This window comes from Cyanistes caeruleus, chromosome 6 (assembly GCF_971803275.1).
Source record: "Cyanistes caeruleus chromosome 6, bCyaCae1.hap1.1, whole genome shotgun sequence".
Taxonomy (NCBI): Eukaryota; Metazoa; Chordata; class Aves; order Passeriformes; family Paridae; genus Cyanistes; species Cyanistes caeruleus.
This window is the reverse complement of record NC_141706.1, coordinates 18142031-18167814: the sequence shown is the minus strand read 5'-3', so window position 1 is coordinate 18167814 and position 25784 is coordinate 18142031. Positions and strand designations below refer to the sequence as shown.

The 25784-nt window shown below is 40.1% G+C and overlaps 1 protein-coding gene and 1 long non-coding RNA gene across 10 annotated transcripts in view; one reads left to right on the top strand and one right to left on the bottom strand.

The window, feature by feature from the left end:
- The window catches only part of LUZP2 (leucine zipper protein 2), a 270446-nt gene extending 261445 nt beyond the window's left edge, over window positions 1-9001 (bottom strand). For 2 of the 8 annotated variants that reach the window (XM_086895406.1, XM_086895408.1), the window contains exons 1-2: window positions 8665-9001; window positions 7120-7186 (exon numbers count right to left, since the gene is read on the bottom strand). In XM_086895406.1, coding sequence (XP_086751532.1) covers window positions 7120-7157 — 38 coding nt within the window. In that variant the 5' untranslated portion in view covers window positions 7158-7186; window positions 8665-9001. The remainder of the gene's footprint in view (window positions 1-7119; window positions 7187-8664) is intronic. The other 6 variants (XM_086895409.1, XM_086895416.1, XM_086895411.1 and 3 more) reach the window with 5 other exon arrangements.
- An 8462-nt stretch (window positions 9002-17463) lies between these two features.
- On the top strand, window positions 17464-25347 carry LOC147652482 (uncharacterized). Of its 2 annotated transcripts, none has more exons than XR_015288628.1 (3): window positions 17464-17582; window positions 21190-21325; window positions 22501-25347. It is a non-coding gene; the product is annotated as an uncharacterized LOC147652482 (long non-coding RNA). The 2 variants fall into 2 exon arrangements; XR_015288629.1 differs by having other exon boundaries at window positions 17491-19553.
- Window positions 25348-25784: the final 437 nt, after the last annotated feature.

Genomic DNA, 25784 nt, shown 5'->3' with positions numbered 1-25784 from the left:
TATACCTTTTAAGTTTTAAGCCTGTTTTGCCCCTCTCCTAATCCATATCTCACAGCAAGATATCAGTAAGTGCATTGGTAATTTTAGCCTGCGCTAAACCCACCACATTATTTGGTGTACTGGTCAGGAAACTCAAATTAGTGAATCTAAGCCAATATAGACTCAATATAAGAATATATAGCAATCATTCCAACAACTCAAAATACTATTTTTATGAAGGTCTTACAAATACATTAGTATGAAAAATATTATATGCCTCAAACTGCTTGCTGAGCTTTATGCAAGGTGGGTGACAGTGTTCTCTTACTTCATTCTGTTTGAAGAGAACAACTGAACATTCTGCTCAGGTGCATTAAGTTCTCAATTTTATTTCAATCCAAATGTATTATAAAAGTATGGGGAGTGGATTATGGATCTAAAACTACTTTTTTTTGCAATAGAATACAGAGATTTCAGATTAACCCCAAACCAAAAAGCAGCTTGTTTCTAGTCCTGCAATTAACTTGCTATCTTCTAGATACTTTAATAATTCAATTTTCAACTGGTCTGCTAGCTCACATTTTACCATTACAACAGAGATGTCCTCTTCTATGTGAAACATTTTGTCTAGTTTATTAATAGTGTTGAATCCTCAAGCATTTTTCATAAATGTACTCTAAAGATCAGTAGAAAATCAAGAAGAAATAAATAAAAAAATAACACAATCTCATAGAAAAAAAAAGGCAGAATTGGGCATACATCCCACATTATTTGAATTCTTGTTTTCTGTACTATTTGATGTTTTTCCTGTACTTTATTATTCTCCCAGGAGATAGAAATTTCTTCAGTCCTTCTATAACTCTATAAGGGGAGGTTTTCTGAGATGAGATACAAAATAATAGAGATAAATGTACTACTATTATTATTATTATTATTATTATTATTATTACAAATAATATAGAATGAAACAGGTAAAAGCAAAACTAGCTAGCTTGTTTTCTATTGTTTCTTATACATTAATATATTTGAAAGCTTAAGCACATTTAACATTTATAGAGTATTTTTACAGTAAGTACAGTGAGGACAAACAAGATTAAATGATACACAGAAACTAAAGAAACAGCAGATGCCACCAGGGAATCCTAGCAGAGGTACTGATGAACACTTCCAGTCCTTCTTAAGTACCAGAACAACCAAAGGACATGAATAATTTTTTCTGGCATAATTTCAGCAATTCAAGGAGTAAAGTTGTTTAAGCTTTCAGTGAGAGCCCTAAGTATTTTCTGCCTTAAACTAACTCACAAACATACTTTCATAGAACTTCATTACTTCCATAAACCACTTGTATTAATACCTATGTAGAGAAGGAAGGGGAAAAAAAATCAGCTTTTAGGGATCATTATATTTGTTAGCTGTTCCTTAAATAAGAATTCCTCTACCAATAAAAATGCTCCAGACAGCAAACCCTCCCTCTACACAGCAACAAAAGTTCTCTCCAAAGAAACCCCCCAAAGTCAGAAACATCACAACTTCCTCCAAAGATAAAAACCTCAGCAACGAAAAAACCCCAAAGCACAACAACAAAAACGACTTACATCCCCACCCCCCCAAAAAACCAAAAAACAATCAAAACCTTCACCACCAGAGAAAGAGCTTCTATCAAGTTTTGTGTGCTTTTGTTTGGTTTTTATGGTGGCTGTCAGGGTTTTTTTGGTTGTTTTTGTTGGCTGTTTTTTGTTTGCTTTTTGTTATTGTTGTTTTGTTTGTTTCTTTTGTTGTTGTTTTGGGTTTTTTTTAATTCTGAAAAAGATGTATTTTCATTCCAAGGAAGTTCATAACCCACCACAAATTTCATTCTTTGGTTTAGGAAAAAATATCTTAGTAGTAACTAGGAAAAACTTCTCTGAAAAACTGGAAGACATTCAACCAAATGACTAAGCACTAAACTGAAAGGAGTAAATCTTGAAAAAAATCTGTTTATCTACATAATGCCTCCTCTCTCATGCCGAGTCATAATTCCCATTTAATTTTAATTACCTTAATAGCATATATGTGAAAACAATTCATTTAATAATCAAACCCTTTTTCTTGACCTCTGTCCTCTAAAACTGGTTGATTGTATAGAACACATAGAGAATGTGATGGAAGTTATTTGCAGGAGTCAATCTGTTCTACTGCCTTGAAATGGAAAGAATTGGAGCTGACCTGTTTTTGCAATGAAGGAAAGCAGCACTGATACATTTCCACACCACAGCAACCATAATCTGCATAATCAACTTTAAAAAACCAAAAATAACAATAAGATATTGAAAGTTAATATTCTTGTTAATATATTAATAATAAAAATATTTTATAATGTAAACTAAACAAAATTTCCTCACTTTCAGCTCAATCTTTCTACAGCCATCACATATAAGATCATTAACAAAACCCTACAGGGAACGCTGATTAGTACAGTTATCTGTTGTTCAGATCATACAAACAATTTTTCTCTTTAATTCTCAGCAGAAGAGTTTCAATATGGTCTCCTTAACTGCCAAAATTAAAGACAGATTTTTTTTATTCCAAAACTGAATAACTCTCCCTCAGAAGTAATTATTACAAGCAACAGCCAAGCCACTGTGAAACACAAAAAGCAACATTTTCACTTTAGAGAAGGACCAAAATAGCTAAACATCCAACATAACAAAGGGAAATTCAAATCTTTATATAGTCTTTGTATTTTCTTTCTTCAATTTTTAAGTATACTCCATGAATTCTCTACAAGAATTTGCATATACTTAATCCTTTCTCCTCTACATACATGTATGGATTTAGCAAAACATGTTCCTAGAAATTGTAAAAATTATTTCTGCTGCTTCTGACACACAGGTTTGAAAGATTTCCATTCGGAAATGGACCCTCCTGTATGCAGGAGGGGAAAGACATTCTCTTCCTAACTAGTTTGTTTTCATAAATATGGGTCTCTAAATTAAATTTCAAAGTCAGGCCTATATTCATGGTATCCTTCAAAGTCTACAATCTTAATAATTGCATAAAAATCAGAATTTGTTAAACTGAAATTGTCTGAGATTAAGTCTAGCAAGTTGCTTCTGTTTGATGCTAAAGGTAATATAACTACTAAGTCAATAATAAATATAGTGTGGCAGTCACTTTAAACCTGAGGATTGGTTTATCTTTGTGCACAAAGGTCAAAATACATTATATTCTGTATTAAATGGCACAATTATAAGTACAAATTAACGTTCTGAAGATTTGCTCACTCTGGCTCTGGTTAACAGTGTTACTAGAAAATCAGTATTATATGCTATGATGTTTAGTCACATTAATTTGCAATCTTCATGTAACATTTATGTAATCTAGCAGTACTCACAGTACATAATACCAGTAACATGAGAGGCAGTGCAGAACAGGGCTGACAGAAGATGCTACAGCTCTTGAAACAAGCAAATGTTTATGGTAAAGCTATAGCACAAATTTCAATGCATCTTCCTGTGAGAACAGATCTTCTTAGAGCTTTTCTAGACAGAACTTAATAAAACCTTGGTCTTAAAATCTTAACTAGATTTAAATGGAAGGCACACTATTAAGTCTTACTAATTTCTGATTCTCAGATAACATTGTAACTACTGCTTTAGATCCTTAATGTAAAGGTGTCTTAAGCATAAGGAATGTATTTTGCACTTGGCTTTTTTTATACCTTCTATTTGTTGTGTTTATTTCTAATAATCTAGAGAAATCACACCTGCACAGAATCACAGAATCAATTAGGTTGGAAAGGACATCTGAGAGTTCAACCTTTATCAGAACACCACCTTGTCAACTAGACCAATGCACTGAGTGCCACATCTAGTCATTTCATCAACACCTATAGGAATGGAAATCCATCACCTCCCTGGGAAGTCCATTGTCATGCTTAACAACCCCTTCTGTGAAGAAATTCCTCCTGTTGTCCAACTTGAACCCTCCTGGCACAGCTTGGAGGCTATATCCTCATCTTGTTGCTAATTGCCTGTGAGAAGGGGCTGACCCCCAGTTTGTTATAATCTCCTTTCAGATAGTTCCAGAGAGAAATACAGTCACCCCTGGGCCTCCTTTTCCCCATGTTAAACAACTCCAGATCCTTCAGCTGTCTCTCAAGGGACTTACCCTCTAGACCCTTTGCCAGCTTAATTGCCCTTGTCTGGACTTGCTCCATCACCTCAATGTCTGTCTCGTAGTGAGGGGCCCAGAAACAGACACAGGACTTGAGGTGTCATGTCAGCAGTGCCAAGTGCAGGGGGACAATCACTTGTCCAAGGCCTTGGTCCTTTTGGTCACACTGTTCTTGATACAAGTCTGGATGCCATTGATCTTCTTGGCCAACTGGGCACACACTGGCTCATGTTCATCACCCCCAGGTTCTTTCCCCAGCATGTAGCGCTGTGAGGAGTTGTTTTGCTTGAAGCATAGGACCTCAACCCTGGCCTTGTTGAACCTCACACATCTGTCTGTCTGTCTGTCTATCTATCCATCTGTCTAGATCCTTTGCTCTCTAGCAGATCAGCAGACCCATCCAACTTGATGAATTACAGGGCGTCTATTCTGCTCCCTGGCCCTGTCTACCAGCTCATGGGGTTGACTGCCTTGTAGATACTGGTCTTTCTTTTAAAGATTGAGGCAAAGAAGGTATGAAGTACTTCATCCTTGGTCACAGCGTTCCCCCTCCACATCTAATAGAGAACAGAGATTTTCCACTGCTCTTCTTTTGATGTTAATGTATTTATAAGAGCTTTTCTTATTATCTCTTACAGAAGTGGCCAGATTGAGTTCTACTTGAGCTTTGGACTTCCTAATTTTCTTTCTACGTGACATAACAACATCCTTGTACTCTTCCTGAGTCTTGATCCTCTTTTTATTTATTTATTTTTATTTGTTATTTGAAGTTTATCTTGTTGGGTTTGGTCCTATTCTTTGCTCTTAAGCATTCTACTGCAATCAAATTATTCAGTGTCTTGTGTCTTTGTCATATTTCACATGTGGACAGGAAGGAATGCACCACCAGAAAAAAAAAAGGGAAAGCTCTATTTCACATCAGACTTTTTCTAAGGAGTAGTACTTTCATTGTTTAGACAAAAAAAAATTGGTATACAGCTTTTCAATAGTAAAGTTCAAAATTCGGAAGACTGACCTTTAATCTAAAAGTAGGGAGGTCTCACTAGACAAGATCATCTGGACCATAAATCTTAGCTACTGAACCCAATGACTGCCTTCGTGTAAGATTTTACAAGTAGCATTCCAGTTAGACTGCTAAGGTGTCTGGGGCCACAAAAGTACGCAAGTGGATCACAGAATAAGATCCTTATTGTACACTGTCTCTACTCCCTGAACTCTCAGGGCAGTGAGACTCATTTCTGATGTAATATGAAAACCCTGTATTTTTTTCATCATTTGAAAATTATCAACATACAAAATCTATCACATTAAATCTGCCAAAGTGGAAATGTCAAAGGAAATACAAAAGTGAACATGAAAAAACAATTTCCATAACTTTTACCAAGCTAAATTCATCTTCAAAAATGTTCCACTTTACATTTTGAGACACTGATTTTAGAGCAGTGATTTTTACTTACGCCATCAAAACATACATGTTTAACTGGATAGACAAATCCAATTCAATCTCATAACCTCTTTGGCACTACAACCGACCAGAAATATGATTAAGACTTATCACTGTGTCTCAAAGCCATACCAAAATCCAGTTCAGATAATGCAGAAAAGATCATTCATTTCAAAACCATGAACTTTCTGTTATTTTATGGGCATCTGATTAATGCGTATGATTTTAGACCAAGTTTAGAAGTTACAAATTATTGTATTGTATATATTATTTCATACAATTATGAAATAATGGTGATACCTGTGTCCTTTTTTCTTCTTAACAACATTATCAAACATGAAAAAATTACATATTGCCTTAATGTAGCTTAACTCATCAATTTATTTTTGTTTGCAATTAGGCTTAAAGACATGCTGAGATCTTTCAAAACTATCACCATTACATGATGCAAAAAAGATGGCATCACTGCCTGACAAGGAACAAAAATCCATGAGCTGTCCACCTCTGCAACAAGTACTGTGTTTACTCATTTCAGTACCAAAATATGAAATAGAGTACAAACTTCTACAAAATAAATCCTCAGGATGGAAAACCCTGTCCTGCAAAGTTAATATTTTACCGTAGCTAAGTAATTTCACATGGTAAGATACTGTACCTTGCTTTTTTTGCCAGAAAAACTAGTCCTGCAAACCTACCTTGTTGGGTCCAACCAATGAATTAGCCATACGTTTACAAGTATTAGCTGCCAGAGCCAGAACCGCCTTCCATTGAAGAAGATTAAAGCATAATCTCTTTCCAGTAAATGGTATGTTGACAGCATTACATTTTTTAAACTTCCAGTATATGCTGTTGAAAAATTACTTGATTTTCTACACAGCCAGTTAAAAAACAAGGGACTGCTGAAGAGAGTAGACCAGAGCTTTTATAAATCTCCAACTCTACAACAGAGTTTCAGTCTCCTTTTTTAACAGGATGACCAACCTGTTTGTAAAAACTCACTTTACAACACATACTATACTTGGATGATTTCTCTCCCATTGATCATTTTCATCTCTCAATTAGGTAAGAACATAAAACATCACAGGCCACAACACTGTGCTCTTATGAAAATATACACAATCCTTAGAATTATAGTTTTCATAATTAGCATCCACGTGCCAATTTCAACTTCTTGATATTCTTTCCAACTATTTTTTGAAAGTTGAGGGGGGATTTGAATTTATTAGTGTTTTTTTACAATTATCCAGACTTTGCTATGCTTCGTTTCTCATACTGGTAACACTTGCTCAAGAAGATAAGGACTCATTCTTATGGCTCTATATAAATACCTTAACTCCCATGAATGTTCAGGTAGTTTTTAAGTTTTCTATTATTATATCTATATATTATTTTATATTATATTTATATTATATATATAAATACAGTATAATTATATTATCTATATTATATCTATATATTATGTCTAATATTATTCTTCTTTTTAAACTTTCTATTATCTCTTTTCAGAACTTTATCAGCACAAGTTCACGCAAGATACAAACCTGCATCTGCAAAAGCTGGTTTGGTGCTTCCTCTCCATTTTAACTCTTCTTCCAAGGATGCGTCATTCTTTAATGAGCATAAAATTATTAAACCAAATTAGTGCTAACAATGACTGCTAGTGAAAGTTTCCTTAGACCTTTATTAAATCAGAATTGAACCACAATATATTCCTCCAAGTGCTATATTCCAAAGCACATCAGCATGGCTCACATGGACCAGCACTGTGGAAACCCCTAACCAGAAATGTTACCTAAAAAAGTACTCTCCTTGTGCCAATAAAAACCTGTTCTAAAATAAGGAAGTTACTGGATAATTGAAGCAATTTCCTGGTTTCTCCCTGCATTTGTACATATTCCCCTTTCAGAGATTTTCAGTTATTATTTGCCTGTGTGTGTAGCTCCTGCTGTCCCTTTGTAGGACAATGTAGCAGGCACACATTTTTTTTCTTTTCTTTTTACATCTCAGTGAACAATTAAGCCTTAAAATATGCATTGCTTCTCCAAAAGGTCACTTTGGCGCCCATTTTGTGGGAGAAGACACAGCATAAAGGAAAAAGTCACATTTCCCTGAAAAATGTACATGATCCTCCAAGAACATGCTTTATAGACTCATTACTATTTATTACACACTTATTTCTGTATTATTATCCTAACACAGCAGAGAAATATCATAGTCAAAATTTGGGCTTGATTTAGGAGGAACTGGAAGTTGAGCAGTCTAAACAGAGAGCAGTATCATAATAGATCTGCTCTGCACACAACATTAATTTCTCATCTGTGTACATCAAGACAATGGAATAAGGTGTCTCAACATTGTCTTTTCTTTGCTGAATATATTATACTCACAACACAGACAATATACTATGTCTGAGAAAGTGAGCCGAATGCATTATCTTATCAGAACACTGCATGGTCAGATCAGGTTTATTTTTAAGTTGTAATAGATTTTGTTCGTATTTTCTCACACACTTTCACAGAAAGGAATTATTTTCGATTGCAGCAACTTTTTATACATTTACTGGCATTGAGATAACACTACAATAGCTTACAGTAAAAAAAAAAAACCCTGGGTCTATATTCAAATATAGAATCTTAACTGAGATTGTTCAAGTATTTTTAATTTTTTTCACTCTATAAGGGAAAACGTTAGCTATTCTCTGTTTCAACTGTTTGCCTTTCATTACAATGAAACAGTCTATCTGATTTAACTACCCTATATATAAAGCTTCCATCTGTCACTGCCTTGTTACATCCCACAAGCTGTGGGTGAAGCTGTACAGTACCATCTCTTTCCCAGCATAAAAAACCAACAACCAACTAACCAAACAACAACAGAACAAACAAACAAAAAGCAACACCAAGAGAACATTCAATCTTATGACGATCAGGAGCGGGCGCGAGACAGGTAATAATCAGAGACAATCTTTGCTGTAAATTTAACACCCCAGTAAAACCTGAAATCCGTATTATTTCTCTTCAAAGCACTGAATTTGTAAAAGGAAATAAAGCAGGAGCACTCTACGGAAAACAGCTGTGGTTACTCACCTAGTGCCAAAGACCAGAGCAGGAAAGAGAGGCAGCACGTAATAAGCAGCGACTAATTTCATACTGGGCCTGCTTCCTTCGTTCCGTTCCTCACACTGGTCTTCACATCGACCCTGTCCCTGTCTCCTCCAACCTCGCCTACTCAAGGGAGCTGCCTGCCTGCTGCAGAAAGATTCCACCTCCGCCAGCGTAGACAGACGGCGTGAGGATGGGAACGCTAAGCGGGATTTGAGCTCCGGCAGTGATATCACGAGGCAGAGCGAGCCGCCGCCGCGAGCCAAAAGCCCGCCCGGCGCCTGCTCCAGCACGTCCCGCAGGCTGCGCCAGGACGCGCCCCTTAGGGGCGGCCGAGGAGGGATTACGACGTGATGCTCGAAGGTTCATTCCAAGGGGACAGCGGGGCACGGCCGAGAAATCCTTCCTGGAAGAAAAAAAAGAGTTGAGAAAGCTGCAGTCAAAAACACCACCAGTATTTTGCAGTTAGCGTCTTTATGTGATATGACTATAAACAAGACAGATGATGTAGAGGCAGGAGCTGTTCCAAGTAGATATCAAGCCCCAGAGCAGCCTGTCATTACGCATAGCCAGGTGTCATTTGTGCAAAGCAGGAACACACAAGCTACTATTTCAATCAGTTGTTCATTCACCCCATATCAAGTTGAAGGTAGGAACTTCAGAATAAGGATTTAGAACAATGTCATCTCTAAAAGCCCTTCAGTACCTGAAACAATGAACAAGACCTTCAAATAAATAAATAACCTTTTCCTGTTTCCTGTGTTTGTATTCTCTCGATCTTAATAAAAAAATTACATAAATCAGCATTGGTTAAAGATGTTTTCAGTGTGTAGATGGTTGCCTACCTTAACAGAAGTTCATCTGATGGCAAATAATATGAAAGTATAGCATTTAAACAGAAGTAATCTTTCTCTGAAATATCACAAAACCCCAATCAAACAAGCTTGTCTGAAAGTGAAGGAAATGTGGCCATTGCAAGAAAGGTATTTGGACACCTATGTGTGTCTTTTGTAAGAGCAGAGAAGCACATAGTACTGTTGTTGGTTTATTGGGCTGTGTACACTTAGAGATCAAATATTAATGCATAGCCGCTTTAAAGATGTAATAGAATTATTCAATATAAACAAGTAAGACATGCAGAACTCCTTAGAAATACCATATTTTTACATTTGTAATTAAAGGTTTTCTATTTTTTTGGCTCAAATTAATTGACAATCTTACTAAATAAATAATTACTCCTAGCTTAGCAAGTAAAAGATTATTTTATTTGCCATCAAAAAATATATACATAGGAAACATAGAAGCATTACTGCAAAATTCCAAGGCGCTTCAAACACTCATCACATAGGTTCTTGCAAGTTTAGCTAAATACACCAATAGTGTAGGAATGTTATTGCCTACCTTGGAGAAGAAAATGAACCAACTGTCTCCCTTTGCAAAATACAACACAAGCTCATACTTGCCAGAGCAGAAATGTCACTACAAGTGCAGGAAAAAATCCCCTAACTCTCCAACAATATTTTTTTAGTGTTAGAAAATTAAGGCATTATTTTATTCTGGCCAGGATGTTGTTTTTGTGCAGAAAGCCATGCTAAAGAAAAGACAGTGTCTATAAAGGAGACAGAGGAGTCCTACACCTTTATTTGAATAAAGGAAGACAGTCCACTGGGGCGCATACTAGTGGGGTTTTCTTTCTCAAGGTTTTGGAGGACGCAGCCTCCTTTTTAAACTTCCAGCCACATGTTGCCCTCTTCCTCTCTCCATTGGCTGAGGTACTAGGAAGGTACAGCCTTCCCAACCTGCCTACCACATATTCCCCATTGAACCTGTCATTTTACCCCAGAGTTCAGAAAGTCGGGCTTGTGCGGTCCCACTTGCCTATTTCAGAAGCTGAGCTGTCTGTATACTTTTGCTGCGCTGAAACACCATTTTAGGTAACTATAACAAACTATAACAGCAATTTGATACAATTTACACTTTACACAATATACTGCATTTCGTGTCTTAAGCCTAGCCAGGAACACTTGAGTTTCCAAGTAATAACAAAACCTCTGAAATACAGTATGATAAAGTATCTTAAATAATAGACAAAGGGCAAAGCCACACACATCAGTACTCTCTTCTTAAGGATAATTGCTGTGGACTAGTTAATGTTGCAGACCTCAGTGATGCAAGGAGAGTTCTGAGTAAACAGTATTAAGCAAGAGCAGAAGGGACAAGTGACTCACAAGACACACTGCTTCAGCTCTTATGTGCATATGTCTATCCTCTCAAAGATTTTACTTTAACTTTGAAAATAAATTTGGCATCCCTTTTCCCAGTTTTTCTCTGATGTTTCTCACTCCATCTTCTCATTCCTTCACCCCAAACTGAGAGCTTCTCTACTTTTGGAAATGTTTCTTGATTTATTTCAATTCTTAACAAATCAGTTAAGCTACCAAAGGGCAAAATATTATTACCAAAATAGGAAGGCAAACCATTAAGTTTCATGGAGAAGCATTTCAATACATTGGGCCTAGCTTTTCATGTCCAGTTATGCAAACAAAATCAACACAAACACATACATAGAATTTATCTGTGTGGCTTATTACTGCCCTTGATTGAAACCTGTCACATTAACAGTACCACGTCATGAGATAATACGTTTGTGGTGACTGATGCCCTACTCAACCTTCAACATGCTTGCATTTATGAACACTATAGGAATCCACTTGCTCTGAATGATGAAGTCCTGGAGATTTGCTTGCATGGCAAAGGAAGGTACCTGAGTGACAGATGTGTATAAAAAGCATAGAAGAGTTTGTGGCAATCTCATTTTCAGGTGTGTCGCTCCGATTGGGAACGGCTTTAAGGAACGACCATGGACTCTCATGGGAGTCACGACACGAGAATTCCTAGTTTATTGCTTCAGCCCTGTCTTATAGACAGATACGTGGAAAAGTACAGAAAGGAAACTCTTATTGGTTAACAAAGTACTACACCACCATCATTGGTCAGGGGCACTCTGCCCCCCTTGACTGTCTCTTGCAAGGAGAAACAACAGGTTGCAAAACAACACCTGCAAGGCTGTTTTAGTATCTCTGAGAATTGTTTTAATTCCTTCTCATGAATTTCCCAGGCTAGGCTTCAGTCAGGCCTGAGAGCTATGTGGCCTGCAATAACTACAGGCACTCTGGCTCAGATTTAGCATCCATAACTCACCTTTTTCGCTTAGGAAAAAAAAAATAAAAATGTACTGTGTTTGTAATTTTCTGTTGGGCCCTTCAGAAAAGGAACAAACACAGCACAAGAGGTTTCTTTTACTAGAAATTGGAATGGATGCTGATTTAGAATTAATTTAGAATTTTGGTTTATGTTTTGGTATTTAGGATTTGTTCTCCTTGCAAGGATTTGATGATTGAGTCTAATATTTCTAATTCAGTGAATTAATACACACACTATACAAAACTATATACAACATTGTTAGTCTGTTCGAATTGACAGTCTAACATGTCAATAGAGTAGTTTGAAAGAATACCAAAGTGATAAAAACAATGCACAATGCAATTTATATGCAATTTGATCCCCTCTTCTTATCCCGCTTTTTTTTTTTTTTTTTTTTTTTTTTTTTTTTTCAAATACAATTGAAGGATTTTTGAGGGATTTATAAAGTTTTCATGGTTGCTGTTATTGTTCATCGGGTTTGAACAGTACTTCATGAATTTCAGGAAGGTTTAGGGAATTTGAAGTTACTATCTCTTCACGGCTGTTTGTCAGCTCTGTAAACACAAAATTTAAAAGATACAAAATGAGTGAGTAAATTTGGGTCCCGCAGGACGCTGGCACGGCTCAGGCCGCTGGAGTTGACAGACTTCGTCGAGGCATCTCCTCGGGTCGATGCAGAAAGTCCCGGTGGAGCGGCCCGCCGCTGTCTTTCTCTCCCCCCGCCACCTTTATGGGTGCGGGGGGGCCGCTGCTAGAGTTCAGATCGGGAGCGCAGCATGGCAAGTGCTCTCTTTCCCTCCCGCGCCTCCCCGCTGGAGCGCGGGGGGACCGTGAGGGCGAGCCGTCCCGCGCACGCGCGGGGAGAGCGAGGTCGCCGGCCCCCCCCGCCTGCGCTTTCTCGCCGGTGTTTCGGACGCGCGGGGGGGGCGATCCTTGCCACGGGCCTGGCCCCGGCCCCAGATTTGGGTTTGAGTTCGGGTTTTTCGGGGTTTTCGCGGCCGGCGGCGGCGGGCAGGCACAGGGGGAAGGCGAGGCTGCTGTTTTTCTTCTCCCCGCCGCTCCTCCGCCCGCGGTCGGCCGGCGGCCGGCCGGACCACAGCTGGTGGCGGCGGGCAGGCGCAGGGGGAACGCGGTTGCTGTTTCCCTTCCCCCCGCCTCGGTGGCGGCGGCCCGCCGCGCTCTGGATCCGCGCTCGGCCTCTCCGGCGGCGGTGGCCCGCGCGCCAGGCGCGGGGGAGCCGAGCGCCGACTCTCTCCCCCTCCCCCGCCGCGCTGACGGGCTGCAGCGGGGATGTCTGCGCTTTTGTTCGCGGCACAGAAGGAAGAAGCTGGGACAGCTCGGAGGCGCTGGAGAAAGCAGGTTCTGCGGCGGCCGGCGGTGGCGCTTTTGGCGCCGGCGGAGGCTCTGCGGGTGGCACGGGCGGAGGCGGGCAGTCTCCCGTTGGCAAAGCCCGCGCGCCCAGCTCCGCGGATGGCGGCCGCTCAAACGTCTCAGGAGAGGGAGATCTCTGGGCTGCGGGTTGCTCTCGCTCGCCGCTAAAGTCCTCCGAGGGTCTGGGCAGAGCTAAAAGAGCACTATGCAGCTCATCCACGGTTTCATCTCCCGGTCCCTTATCTTGTACAAAGGAGGCACTCTCGGCATCTAAGTTTTTCCTCCCGGTTTCACTGTCCTCAGACTGGCTCCGTTTCAGCGCTTTAAAAAGCACTCCCCAGGTGGCTGCTAGGCTACACACGCTGATATCTCCGTTCATGAATTTTGACCGTAAATGGTTCTCTATTGACAGCCAAAGTTCGAGATTAAAGGCATTGTCCATAGTTATATTAAAACTTTGCTCTTTCACCCACTGGAATAAAGCACGCATGGCATCTTCAGAAACACTGAGTCTCATGCGGGGCAGGGCATCCTGCCATGCAAGGTAGGCCAGCTGTTCATCAGCTGAAGTACAGTCCTTCATTATGAGGACTTTATCTTGGCGGCTCCGCGAATGCAGTAATGCACACGCTAACGGCTCGGACCCGGGAATTTTGAGCTCTGCTTCACCAAGATATGCCGTTCCAAACCCGCTCACTGGCAGGGCTCCACTATCCCGTTGGTTTCTAGAACCAGCTTCCTCTTGGAAAGCCCGGGAGAATTCCACTTACCCCTCTAGGAGGAAGGGCTGGCTTTTTCCCGCTCGCTGCTTACCCTCAGGGGATTAGCAGATCACGTCGGTTGCCTTCTGACCTCGGGGGTCGGCTGCAGTTTATCTTGGGTTACCGGACCTCAGGGGTCGGTGTACCATCACGTCGGGGTCACCAGATGTCGCTCCGATTGGGAACAGCTTTAAGGAACGACCATGGACTCTCATGGGAGTCACGACACGAGAATTCCTAGTTTATTGCTTCAGCCCTGTCTTATAGACAGATACGTGGAAAAGTACAGAAAGGAAACTCTTATTGGTTAACAAAGTACTACACCACCATCATTGGTCAGGGGCACTCTGCCCCCCTTGACTGTCTCTTGCAAGGAGAAACAACAGGTTGCAAAACAACACCTGCAAGGCTGTTTTAGTATCTCTGAGAATTGTTTTAATTCCTTCTCATGAATTTCCCAGGCTAGGCTTCAGTCAGGCCTGAGAGCTATGTGGCCTGCAATAACTACAGGCACTCTGGCTCAGATTTAGCATCCATACAGGTGTATATATTTTACATTCATTTAAAAGCATTTATTGCAGGTGAGACAGGTTATTTATTTTTACCTCTTACAAGTATGCACATAGAAATATTCAGCATCTTATAATTAGCTAATTTTACAGAATCTCAGAGGAAGTCTAAAATTATCTCAATTTTTGAAGTATTAAAAATAAATTCCTAGAAGTACATTTAAATAGGATATCACATAACAAAAAAATGTTAGAACACAAAACATTGATATATAATCTTAATTTGTACTTGGTTAAAAAATTTATGAAATTGCTGAAGGGCAGTGCCTAACTAACCCCAGTATCAAGAAAGGAGGAAATAAAATCTCAGCTACCACAGTGATGGAACTAAAACTTGAACATGGTTAAATTTCTAGAAAGATCCCTCTGAAGGTCATTTAAACTTAGGAAGAGATTTTTCAAGGTAATCCCTTTTAAATTTAAGAACCAGACAACTCAGAATCTAGTTAATTAAAATAATAATAAAGAAACACATTTCAGTAAAGTAAATCCCATTTTTAACTCTACTTTTATCAGGTGGGACTTTCAAGTCAAATTATCACTTGTAATGTTGTAAAATATATATAGCCCACATAGCGTTGCTATTAAAGTACAGAGAAAAGAGCAATTTAATGAGCATGTGATTACAGAAAAAAAATCCCAAAAAACTCTTTTATTTCATTTTACAAAACACCTTTCTTTTCCAATGTCCAAAACAGTGTGATTATGTGTGATTATAGCTGGTCCTCCTACATTCTACACTGAATTCCTACATTCTATGTAATATTATAGCTGCAGTAATTCTGGTAACAAGACTTGATCCAACCACTACATGAAAGCTAAAAAATTGTCTCCTCTTAGTGAGAATGGAGCTTATTTAACATCAATCCTCCTAGTACCAATTCAACAGAAAAATTTCCACTTAGAAAGTGAGACACTTGAAAATCTGAACAATTTTTAAAAAAATATTTATAGTAATTTTAAACCTCTGCTCTCTGCTTCCCTTCCCCTCTCCTTAATTTAAGAGTATAGCTAGTTTGTTTCCTATGCCTAGATGTAGGGCAGATGATCTTTCTCAGTGCATTTGGATCCTAATTGAGGACCAGTTTTAAAAACAAAACAAACCAACTAACAAAGGGGAAAAAAGGGGGGAAAAAAAGGGGAAAAAAAGAAGGTCGATGTGTAGAAAGAAATTAAAGCAAATTAAATCAGTTTTGAAACATTTGGTCTTTTACAGCTATAATGAGATTGAGTGTGATCCACTCTCAAGTGTGATCCACTCTCAAGTGTGATCCAAGAAAGACTCATTAGAACAAAATCATTAGGTTATTTCAGGCTTGAATTTTACCAGTGTCACAATCCAAATGATTTGAACATCAGAGCTACTACCCATAGCACTCTGACTCAAATATATAAAGTTCTTATGTATTTTTTATAAATCCATATATAATTTTGTCACCATTTACCTGTTGGGAACCTGTGGTGTGAAATTATTTGAGACACTCGGGTTGTAGGTCTGGACACTCTGGTTGTAGAGTGTGTGAAAATCACACAGAGAAAGCACAGTCAACAAGATTTGCATAAGGAATCTTACATTGTAATTAAAATGTAAGTATTTGCAAATTTATGTTAAACAACATCAGAGACAGTCTCTCAAAAGTATAAATGAAGAGTCAGAGAACATGCAATATAATGACTAGTAGTGTAGAAGATACACACATAAACTATAATTCTATCGTGTCATTCTGAAACTTCTCTAGCTATATATGTTTACTTCTTCATTGTCTGCTTATTTGCTTTACTGTGATTCTTCATAATATATAAGCTGTCATATTATTTTTATGGCTCAACAGAGGTTGCCATAAAAGACTATGAGTAAACAAGAATGTATCACATTCACATGTAGTTTCTTTACAAAACTACAAATAGAACATATTATGTAATCTTGGTATGTGATATATATATGTCTTCCTCTCTGTGTAAAGAAGACTGCATAACTTTTGTATGAGAAGTGTAATACTTTTAGTGATAATTGCATTTATTTGATGAAATAATAAGTTTCCCAATATTTGGACCTATTTTCTGTTATACCCTATTAAAAACATGATTTTTTGGAAAAAAAATAGAAATGCAGCCTCTATTTCAAAATTTATTAGATATGAACTGCACTAAGATTATACTATCAAGATACATCAAAATGTAGAGTTACTGGGAATACAGGGAAATTTGCTACACTATGTCAACAGTGAGATTGCCACATTATTATTGTATTGTAATTGCATAGTTGAAAAATTATTAATATCTCAAAATTATTCAAAATGGAAAAATGCAGTTCTGCAGAGTTTAAAAACACTCTGAAGCACCCATGTCAGACTACCATGTCACTACATTTTTTTTCATACTGATTTAATGCATGCCTCATTAATGGTCTGAAACATACAGACCACAGAAATGCATGGTGTGAGAAACCACACTCACCTTTAAAAATTTCAAAGGTTTATTAAAACTTAACAAAATACAACGAAGGACTGAATAAGGAAAAACTGGGAACATGTGTGATAGATTGGCATTTAAGAAAAAAAGTAGGAAACATCTAAGGAAGTTAAGGCTGGTGGAGGCTGATGGGAGTTTTTTCTCCTGGCCAATAGCTGGCCATTTCTGAGAACTGACAGTAGTTTTGACCATTGAAAAGTGAGATCAACCTGTGAACACCACCCTTTAAAACCTATGCCTGGGAATTTCTTTCTCTTTTTGGTTTCTGGCTGTAAGAGGTAACAGAGCTATGGTTCAGTCTCCTCCCCACCAGGCTGGACAAGGCCACAGGGAAAGTGGGGCTAGCTGGAGTTCTGTGGTTCCCAAGTAGGGGTATGGAGACTGTGAAGTCACAGGAGCCCTTCCCCAGAGGAGCTGAGCCCCTCGGAGGGCTCACTGAGCCTTGTACAGTGAGCCTGCTGGGCCAGGCCAGTTCCTGGCTCAGCTACAGTTTTTGCCGCTGCTGAATTTCACCAGAGACTGCCAAGTAAGGGGAGGGAAAGCTATTGACCTGCAGTGCACTGAGATAGTGACCACACTCCCCCAGCAAAGCTACAGAAAATCTTGCATAGCAGACAGCGCCAGCCACTGCCCCAGCAGAGATCATGGGACCATCCACAAGGCCTGGGCAAGATTTTAACCCTTTCGCTACCCAGATGAGACTTGCAGATTAATCCTTTTGCCAGAGAGAGGGGAAGAGAGAGGGATCAACATGTAAAGAGACAACATAAGCTATCAAAGCCAGTGAGGAAAGGAATTAAGCCTCAGATGGGAAGAGAATAAGGAGATGCCTTAATAAGCTTAATATTCTTTTGTTAAAGCTATGGAGATGGACAATAATGTTCTAAAAAACACTCCTTTAATTCATTAAAGAGTATTTAGGGGGAATGGAGTACTTCAAAGTGTGGATCTAAGCAAAGTTAATTCATTGATAGAGCTGAGCAAATGGTTAAGTAGTTGTGATCTTATGAGATGTTGGAACAGAAAAGGAGAAGTGGGAGTTGTTGAAGATATGTGGCTCTTAAGAGACAAAGAGAAAACTTCTGTTTCCAGAGATGATCACAGAGACAGATGAAGAGAACTTTTGCCTTTGAATAACTCATCCTTAAAATGACACCACTTGAATCATGGCCCACAAACACACCTCTGAGTGGTGTGAAACGGGAGGAAAGGACTGATGGCAGAGTTGTCCGGGTGCCTGGCATCAGAGAAATAGAAAGCCATGAGAAAATGGTTTTCTTGTGAAAAACTCTCCATAGATTGACCAAAGTTAACTTCTTTTTCTCTACAAAGATTGATGAAAAGACTATAGCAAATTTGGGACTGCTTTAACCACCAGGTTCTGTCTCTATGTTGTCAGTTAAACAAGGGAATGGTTGGGTGGTGGGGAAAAAGGGTTTCTGGAGGTTTCATTCTGGTTTCTTCTTCTTGTAGTACTATTAATAAGGTTTCTTTATACATTTTAAGTTTTAAGCCTGTTTTGCCCTTCTCCTGATCCATATCTCACAGAAAGAAATTAGTAAGTTTTCTAGTGATTTTTTAGCTAGTGCTTTAAAACCATGACAGCATAGAACTAAACTGCCATGTACTCATCTACAAAATGAATGCTATGCCTTTTATACTGTTGGCCTCTCCTAAAGTCTTGTCAATCAACTTCTTCTTTGCCATCCATTGGTGGCGTTCACTTTCTTACAACTTGACTGGAGGTCAGGTGTTGCCATGCCAAGCCTCCTAGTAATAAGCCTGTCCTTCCCCCAAATGCCCTGACTACCAAGGCCATCCAGTGACAACAATACAATACTCATATTTAGCAACTTTATATCTAGTGATTTTTTACTATTTTTTGCCTGTTGTGGTTTCATTTTTTAGCAAACTGTTACTTTTTCCCTTAGGTCTTCTCATTTTTCTGTCTTTATTGGTGGAAAGGAATTGGTTAAAACTAAAGGTGGGGTAACTCTCTTGGAGTGGTTTTTTTTTCTATTCTTTGATCATATACTCTATGCCCAGAAATGGTTGCTGTAGCATTAAGGTAGGTCTGGGGTGAGGGGTGGGGAGAAAGGAGGGGGCACCTTGGGGCTTTTTTGTGGGCTTTTTCAAAACCTCACTCCTGGAGCATCCATTGTGCTGTACGGACTAGGTTTTAGAGGGGTTTTTTGCTTAGCTAACTTGGTTTTTGTTAGCTTAGGCAAGAAGGTTCATTTTCCTTTCCCTAAACTTGGACACTGCAGCAGCAATCCTTCAGCAGCCTCTTTGCAAAATGAACTGTTTGGTTTGGTTTTGGTCTGAGATCACAGAGAACAATCAATGGGACATGAATCAGCTGGGGACCAGCAGATCAGTGATGGCCCGCTCAATCCTGGATCCAGACCTCAGAACAGCCAAGCCAACAACAGAAAGGACACCAAATCCATCAGCTTGATCTGCTATGAAAAAGGGACCCACACCAGAGATTCACCAGGTTCACATCTGTTTTGCTCGAGTTTCTGCGTGAACTCTTTGGGTTTTTTCCTTCCCTTATACAGGAACAGGTGTCACTTTTTTTCTTCCCCACCATGTGTCAGCTGTTGTGTGTTTTTTCTTTCCCTGACATTTTGGTGTTTTGTTTCTTGTTTTTTTTTTTGTTCTGGTGGGGAGGGAGGGAGGTAAGGTCTGACAGGTCAATATCTAGCATTTATTCAGTATTTTTTTCCTGTGCCGTGTGGGCACCCTGTTTGTCAGTAAACAATTGACTGGTTTGTTTTTACTTTCATCCATTAATATACATTTTCTTCTTGGCAGAAAGGGATTGTTGGAACCCTCTTTTTAAGAGAAAATACTAATTCCAGGGTGGTTTTCCTCCTAACTTATTTCTAAACCAGGACAGTAACTCATTTTGAAGTATCCTCTGCCTTAACTTGTCTTAAACGAAGATATTCCCCCATATCTTTTGTTTAGATAAAGTAGAATATAAAATTATGCTCATGTAAGTATAAAAGCTATTATAAAAGTAAAAAGAAAAAATAATTTTAAAAAAGGGACTTCATAAGCCTGTTTTTAAGGTAGGTAGAAAACCCAAAGGACTGATGTGGATAAACACAGTGAAAAAAGTAATGAAAAAAGCCCTCTTGTGGGAATACAGCTAGAGAGCAGAAGTGAGAGCACTGCTAGTGGCAGAAGTGAACGCAGTAACTCTGCTAGGGCACAGGCCTTGGCAGGCAGTAAAGCTCTTGCAGGCAGTACCCTGAAGAGGGAAGCACCAGATAGTGGTATGCTTGGTACGCTTCATTTATGTAAGACCTGTACATGTCTGTACAGGTGTGTGCTAGCTTATAGTGAAGCTATATTTTTAAGAAACATAGATATGGTTACTATGGTGAATATTGCTTAAGCAAGTGAGCTGTTTTTAGCTACAGCTGAAAAGGTATAAACGTTAAGCTCTGTAATCAATAAATTGACTTCTTGCTTGGAAGAAAGCAAGTCCCATCTCTTCCATCGTCTTCAATTGGTGCCCACCGTGTGAGGAAGATGGTTCACTCTGGATGAGTGACAGGCAGCGACACCCCACAGAACTCCAGAGGAGACCCACTTAAAGGCAGTGGGAGTCTGGGCCCAGTGACAGTCCCTCCAAGGAAAAAGGGAAGTGACTTGTGGGGAACAATGGGACAGGGAAATTCTGCCTTAGAAAGAGACATTCTTGAATTTACGACAAAGCTGCTAGACAAGCATGACAAATCTTTGCCTGTGCATGATTTAAAAGTAATGTTGAAATGGACAGTGTCTTAAGCTGCCAGGCGTTACCCAGTCCACGATCTTTATGACAGCTTTGTGGGACGAGGTTGGAGTGAAACTGTGGAACTATGCAACAGAGGGAGATAAAGCAGCTGCAGAAATGCTTCTCTCCTGGAGAGTAAATTTTGAAACCCTGAAAGCTCAGGAAAAAACCCATGCTGAAGATAAAGGGAATGCTTCCTGCCCCACCTTAGCAGATCCTTAGAACTCTTTACAATTCAAAGAGATTGTGTCTATCCTGGTCCAGGCTCCAGCCCCCTCAGCCCCCCTTCTTGCTACTAAGAGTGAGAGGGACCCCTCACAATCTTTAAATGCATTTGCTGCAGGCTACTGCCCAGATGACAGTGATGAGGAAAGAGAAGATCCTTTTGACCCTGGATTGGTTGATCCTGAGAAAGAGCCAAGCCTATACCCTCCTGATCCTCATGACAACTGGGTTCACTTAAAACAACAAGCGCTGAGGTAGGGGGAATTGGACATTGCTGAAAGAATTGTGTCACCAGTCATGTATTTAGGACAGTGAAAGCAAACTGCCCATTTGGAACAGTTGTCTTTCCCAGCAATTAAGGAGCTCTGGTGGACGGTCACAGAGCATGGTATCAGTTCATCGTATTTTGCAAGCTTGCTAGATTCTGTTTGCAGCCCATATAATTACACCACATGATTTAAAAACACTTGCCCAGCTGCTACTAACCCCCACTCAATACGCTTTATGGGAAAAAGAATGGGAGAAGGGTCTTCAGAACCTTCTTATATCTTATGTGGGTCATGCTAATGGGACCCTGGCAGGCCTCACAATTAGATAACTTGAGGGAACAGGACAATACACAGATTCTGCTGACCAGGCTGAGAACTGCCCAAGGGACACCCTCAAGGGAGTCAGGGATGCAGCTCGTAAACCTTTCTTAAGGTCCCTGATGTAAAAACATCAGAAAGCACTCAGAAAGCATTCACTACTATTGTCCAAGCACCTCAAGAGCCTTATATGCAGTTTGTTGATCTCCTTAAGCAAGCACTCAAACACCAAATTGATAGCTCAGAGGCTCATAAAATCTGACTTTTAAAACTTGCTGTTGAAAACACAAACACAGACTGTAAAAAACTCCTTGCCTAATCAGAGTCCAACCCTGACTGAGATGGTTGAAGCGTAATCGTGTTGGCACAATACAACATCAATATGCGACCATGGCTACAGCCTTTGCAGCCATGAGAGGTCCCTCTGGGACTTCAGCAGTTTTTTTTGGCTGTGAAAAACCCAGACACTTAAAAAGAGACTGTCCTGCTCTGAAAGGAGCTAAGCCTCAAGCCATTGCTGTATGCCCACAGCACCGTAGAGGAGCTCATTTTGCTAACCAGTGTCATTCTAAGTATGATTCTGAAGGTTGCCTGATCAGGGAAACTGGAATCAGGGTGCAAGATGGCGCTGCTCTCAGACACAAATGCCTTAGCCACTGCAGCAGATACAAATGCCTCAGCTGCCTCTGCAGATGCCAGCTTCACACATACCACTACCACAGACACCCCACAGAGGGTTGCCTCAAGTCTTTGGCCAGCGATTGCAGGCAGTGCCAGACTGGACCTGGTAACCTCCAACAGAGTAACGTTATTCAATTCTTCTGTTCATTTACTCCCTACAGGAATTTTCAGACCACTTGGGCCCAAGAAAAGCACCTTACTCCTAGGAGGTCCTCAACCACCCTTTCAGGATTCTTTGTTCTCCCCTGAATCGTAGCAGTGTGGAAAATGGATAGCGTTGCTGCTACCACTCCAAAGCGTCTCCTGAGAAAGCAGCTTGGTGTGGAGGGAGGCCAGTCCTACAAAAGGCTTCCTCCTTGGAGATCTGCTTCCTAGGATAAAACAAAGCTACTTAGTCATGGTGACTAAGCTGTGGACCCCTTCCTGCTTCAGGATCCCATGTTATCTCCTTGTAAACTATTGGTCATTTTACCCCGGTCTTAAACCATTGTTCCTTTTCCCAATTCCCCCCTTCCCTATAAAAACTCTAGCTTTTTCCCAGTTCAGTGTAAGGGGGCCATCACTGCTGAAGCTTTTTCTTTACTTTGCCCAAAGACGAGAGTAAGTCCTTGGGAGCTCCCCTCTTTGAAACATTAGCTAGACAAAAGAGGGAATTGAAACAGGAATTACCACTGGCGGGAGGCAACCATAAATGGAAGGAGGAAGAATGGCCTGCCGAAAGGATGATTCAATATTATGGGCCCGCTACGTGGGCAAATGACGGCAGCTGGGGTTACAGAATCCCCATCTATCTCCTCAACCGACTTATCAGGTTGCAAGCGATAGTAGAGGTAGTTTCTAATCACACTTCAGAAGCCCTGGAACTCCTAGCAAAACAACATTCGCAGATGAGAGCTTTTGTGTATTAAAACCGATTAGCTCTCGATTATCTGCTAGCTGAGGAGGGAGGAGTGTGCGGTAGATACAATGAATCCGAGTGCTGTATGGAAATAGATGATTACGGGGAAACAATAAAAGGATTGGCTGCTGAAATAAAGAAAGTAGCACATGTACCAGTCCAAAAATGGAACTCAATCCTACAAGCCTCCTGGTGGGACCTGTCAGGAAAATTAATCCACGAACACCAGAGGTTTATGTCCAAAAAGGAGACAGAGGAGTCCTTTTTCTTTATTCGAATAAAGGGAGAGGCCATGGGGCATTCCCCTGGGGTCTCTCAAATTTTTGGAGGGCGCAGCCTCCTTTTTATCCTAATTCCCGGCCGCTTGTCCCTTCTCTCTTTCCCCATAGGCTGAGGTACTTGAGAGGTACAGGCTTCCCGGAACGCCTGATACCTGGGGTACCTTCCCCCCCCCACCCCCAATGCATAATCCCTTCTTAACTTTTTGGAATTCATAGTGTTCTTTCAGTGCCTCTTTGATCTTCTACTGGAATCCATCCCATTGTTTCTGTCGTCTCTCACTGATAGCTACATCTTATCAACTGACCCACAGCTTGTTTGTAAAGACAAACTCATCATGCCTCTCAATCCCTCCTCTTTTAATTTTTGTTAATAATTGTCTTTACAAACCTTAGTTATCATTGACCTAATTTCTTGTTCTTGGGTCTTTTTTGGCTTTGCAATTATTTGCAGTGGCATTACTTTCTGCCCTTTTGTAGCTATCTCTGGATCAGTAGGCATGGCTACTACCTGCATTCTTTTGATCACATGTTGAATAAGTTGTATTAAGCAAGGGATCATGCATGGTAAAAAGATTAGAGTTGCTACAACACATGAGAGAAAAAAAAGCATTTGTTTGACCCATAGGCCACCAGGTAACCATGAAAACATGTCTCATTCCCATCCTTTCCATGTTTGGACCGGTACATGGGCTAACTTTCTTATTCCTTTTGTTATTTGTTTTACCACTTTTCCATTGTCATCTATTTGCAAACAGCAGTTTGAGTCATTCAATTTTCCACACACCCCCCCTTCTTCTGCTAATAAATAGTCTAATACCATTCGATGTTGAAATATTGCATTTCTCATCTGAGTAGACTGGTCAGCAAGAAGGTCAAGAGCTGTAGCTGTCTGGTTGACTATTATTTCAAAGACAGCTTGCAACCTAATTATCCGATTTAGATTATAAATGGGTTCTCTGCCACCTGATATTAATTCATTTGGGTTCCAGGTAGCTGGTCCATAGTGTTGTATGATCCGTTCAGGTGGCCATTCATCTTTTCTCCACTTTTGGGTGCTCCTTCCAACCAGGGATGTATCAATGGACCGCTTCTCTCTAATTAGATCATCATATACTTTGATTCCTAACTGATTTCCTTGAACTTGTGGTAGCAGAAAGAACAATGGTCTAATATACCCCACATAACATATTCCTGACCAGTTTGGGGGTAGCCTGCGGTAAGCATTTTGACCACAAATCCAGTAATGCCCCTTTAGAGCCCAGGTCCCATTAGCGAAGGGACCTTTCCAAATTTCATCATCAACTGGTGGGTCAAAATACAGCTTGCTTCCAGGGCCTAGTGGTCCACCCACAATAGTTGCCTCGCCATAAGAATCACAATATTTACATTTCCAAGCTCCTACATGAGGTTTCCACTTGCAATCACATCCCAGATCTGTTTTATTAGATCTGGACCAGAACCTGTTAAAAAGGGTTCTAGTTCTATTCCGGTGTTGCCATTTCCACTGATAGTCTCGGACAACATGTGTCTGACTTGTGGAATTATCCCGGGGGCAGCTTAAAAATAAAGGGTCAAAAAACTTATCCTTCCCCACTGCTTTACAGCCTTCAAAATCTTTTTGGTAATTATGGAAGGAACACCTTACCCAGCTACCATTAGTGAGCTTAACATGCGTTTGATTCCATCTGCCTCTATATCTGGAACAGTCATAAGGAGGGCAGTTGGGGCTCCAACAATCTAAACCCAAAGATAAAGTCCAGTCACAAACGCTCTTTCCCACATATGTTCTTCCTGTTCTGTTTAAGCAATAAATGCCTCTTTCAGAAGAATGAAGCTGCCATGGACTTCCTTCTTTGTCCCAAAATCCAGTTCCATTATGGACTTCACTCAGGGTGCTAACCCACCATTTAGGTTCGACTGGGCTGGCCACCCATGGCCAGCTTTCAGATCCCCCTGGCCCTCCGCAGACCCAGCAGTTTCTAAGGTTAAAGGTCTTTGCTACTTGTTCTCCTAAAGTAAAAAATTATTTTCCCACTTTAGACCCCAACTTAACTGAAAATATAAAGGTAAAATTATTAAGAGAAACATTCTAATAGTGTTATAACCTAATTTCTAATTTTCAATTTCACGTTGTCTTCTACACCACCTGTGGCAAGTGAAAAGCACAAAAACAGCTTAGCATAAAGAAAGCAATGACAGCATGGATTGGCCCCCAGTGGCTGGAGATTTGAGAGTAGGGATGCCCAGACTATTTCAGCAGGCAGTC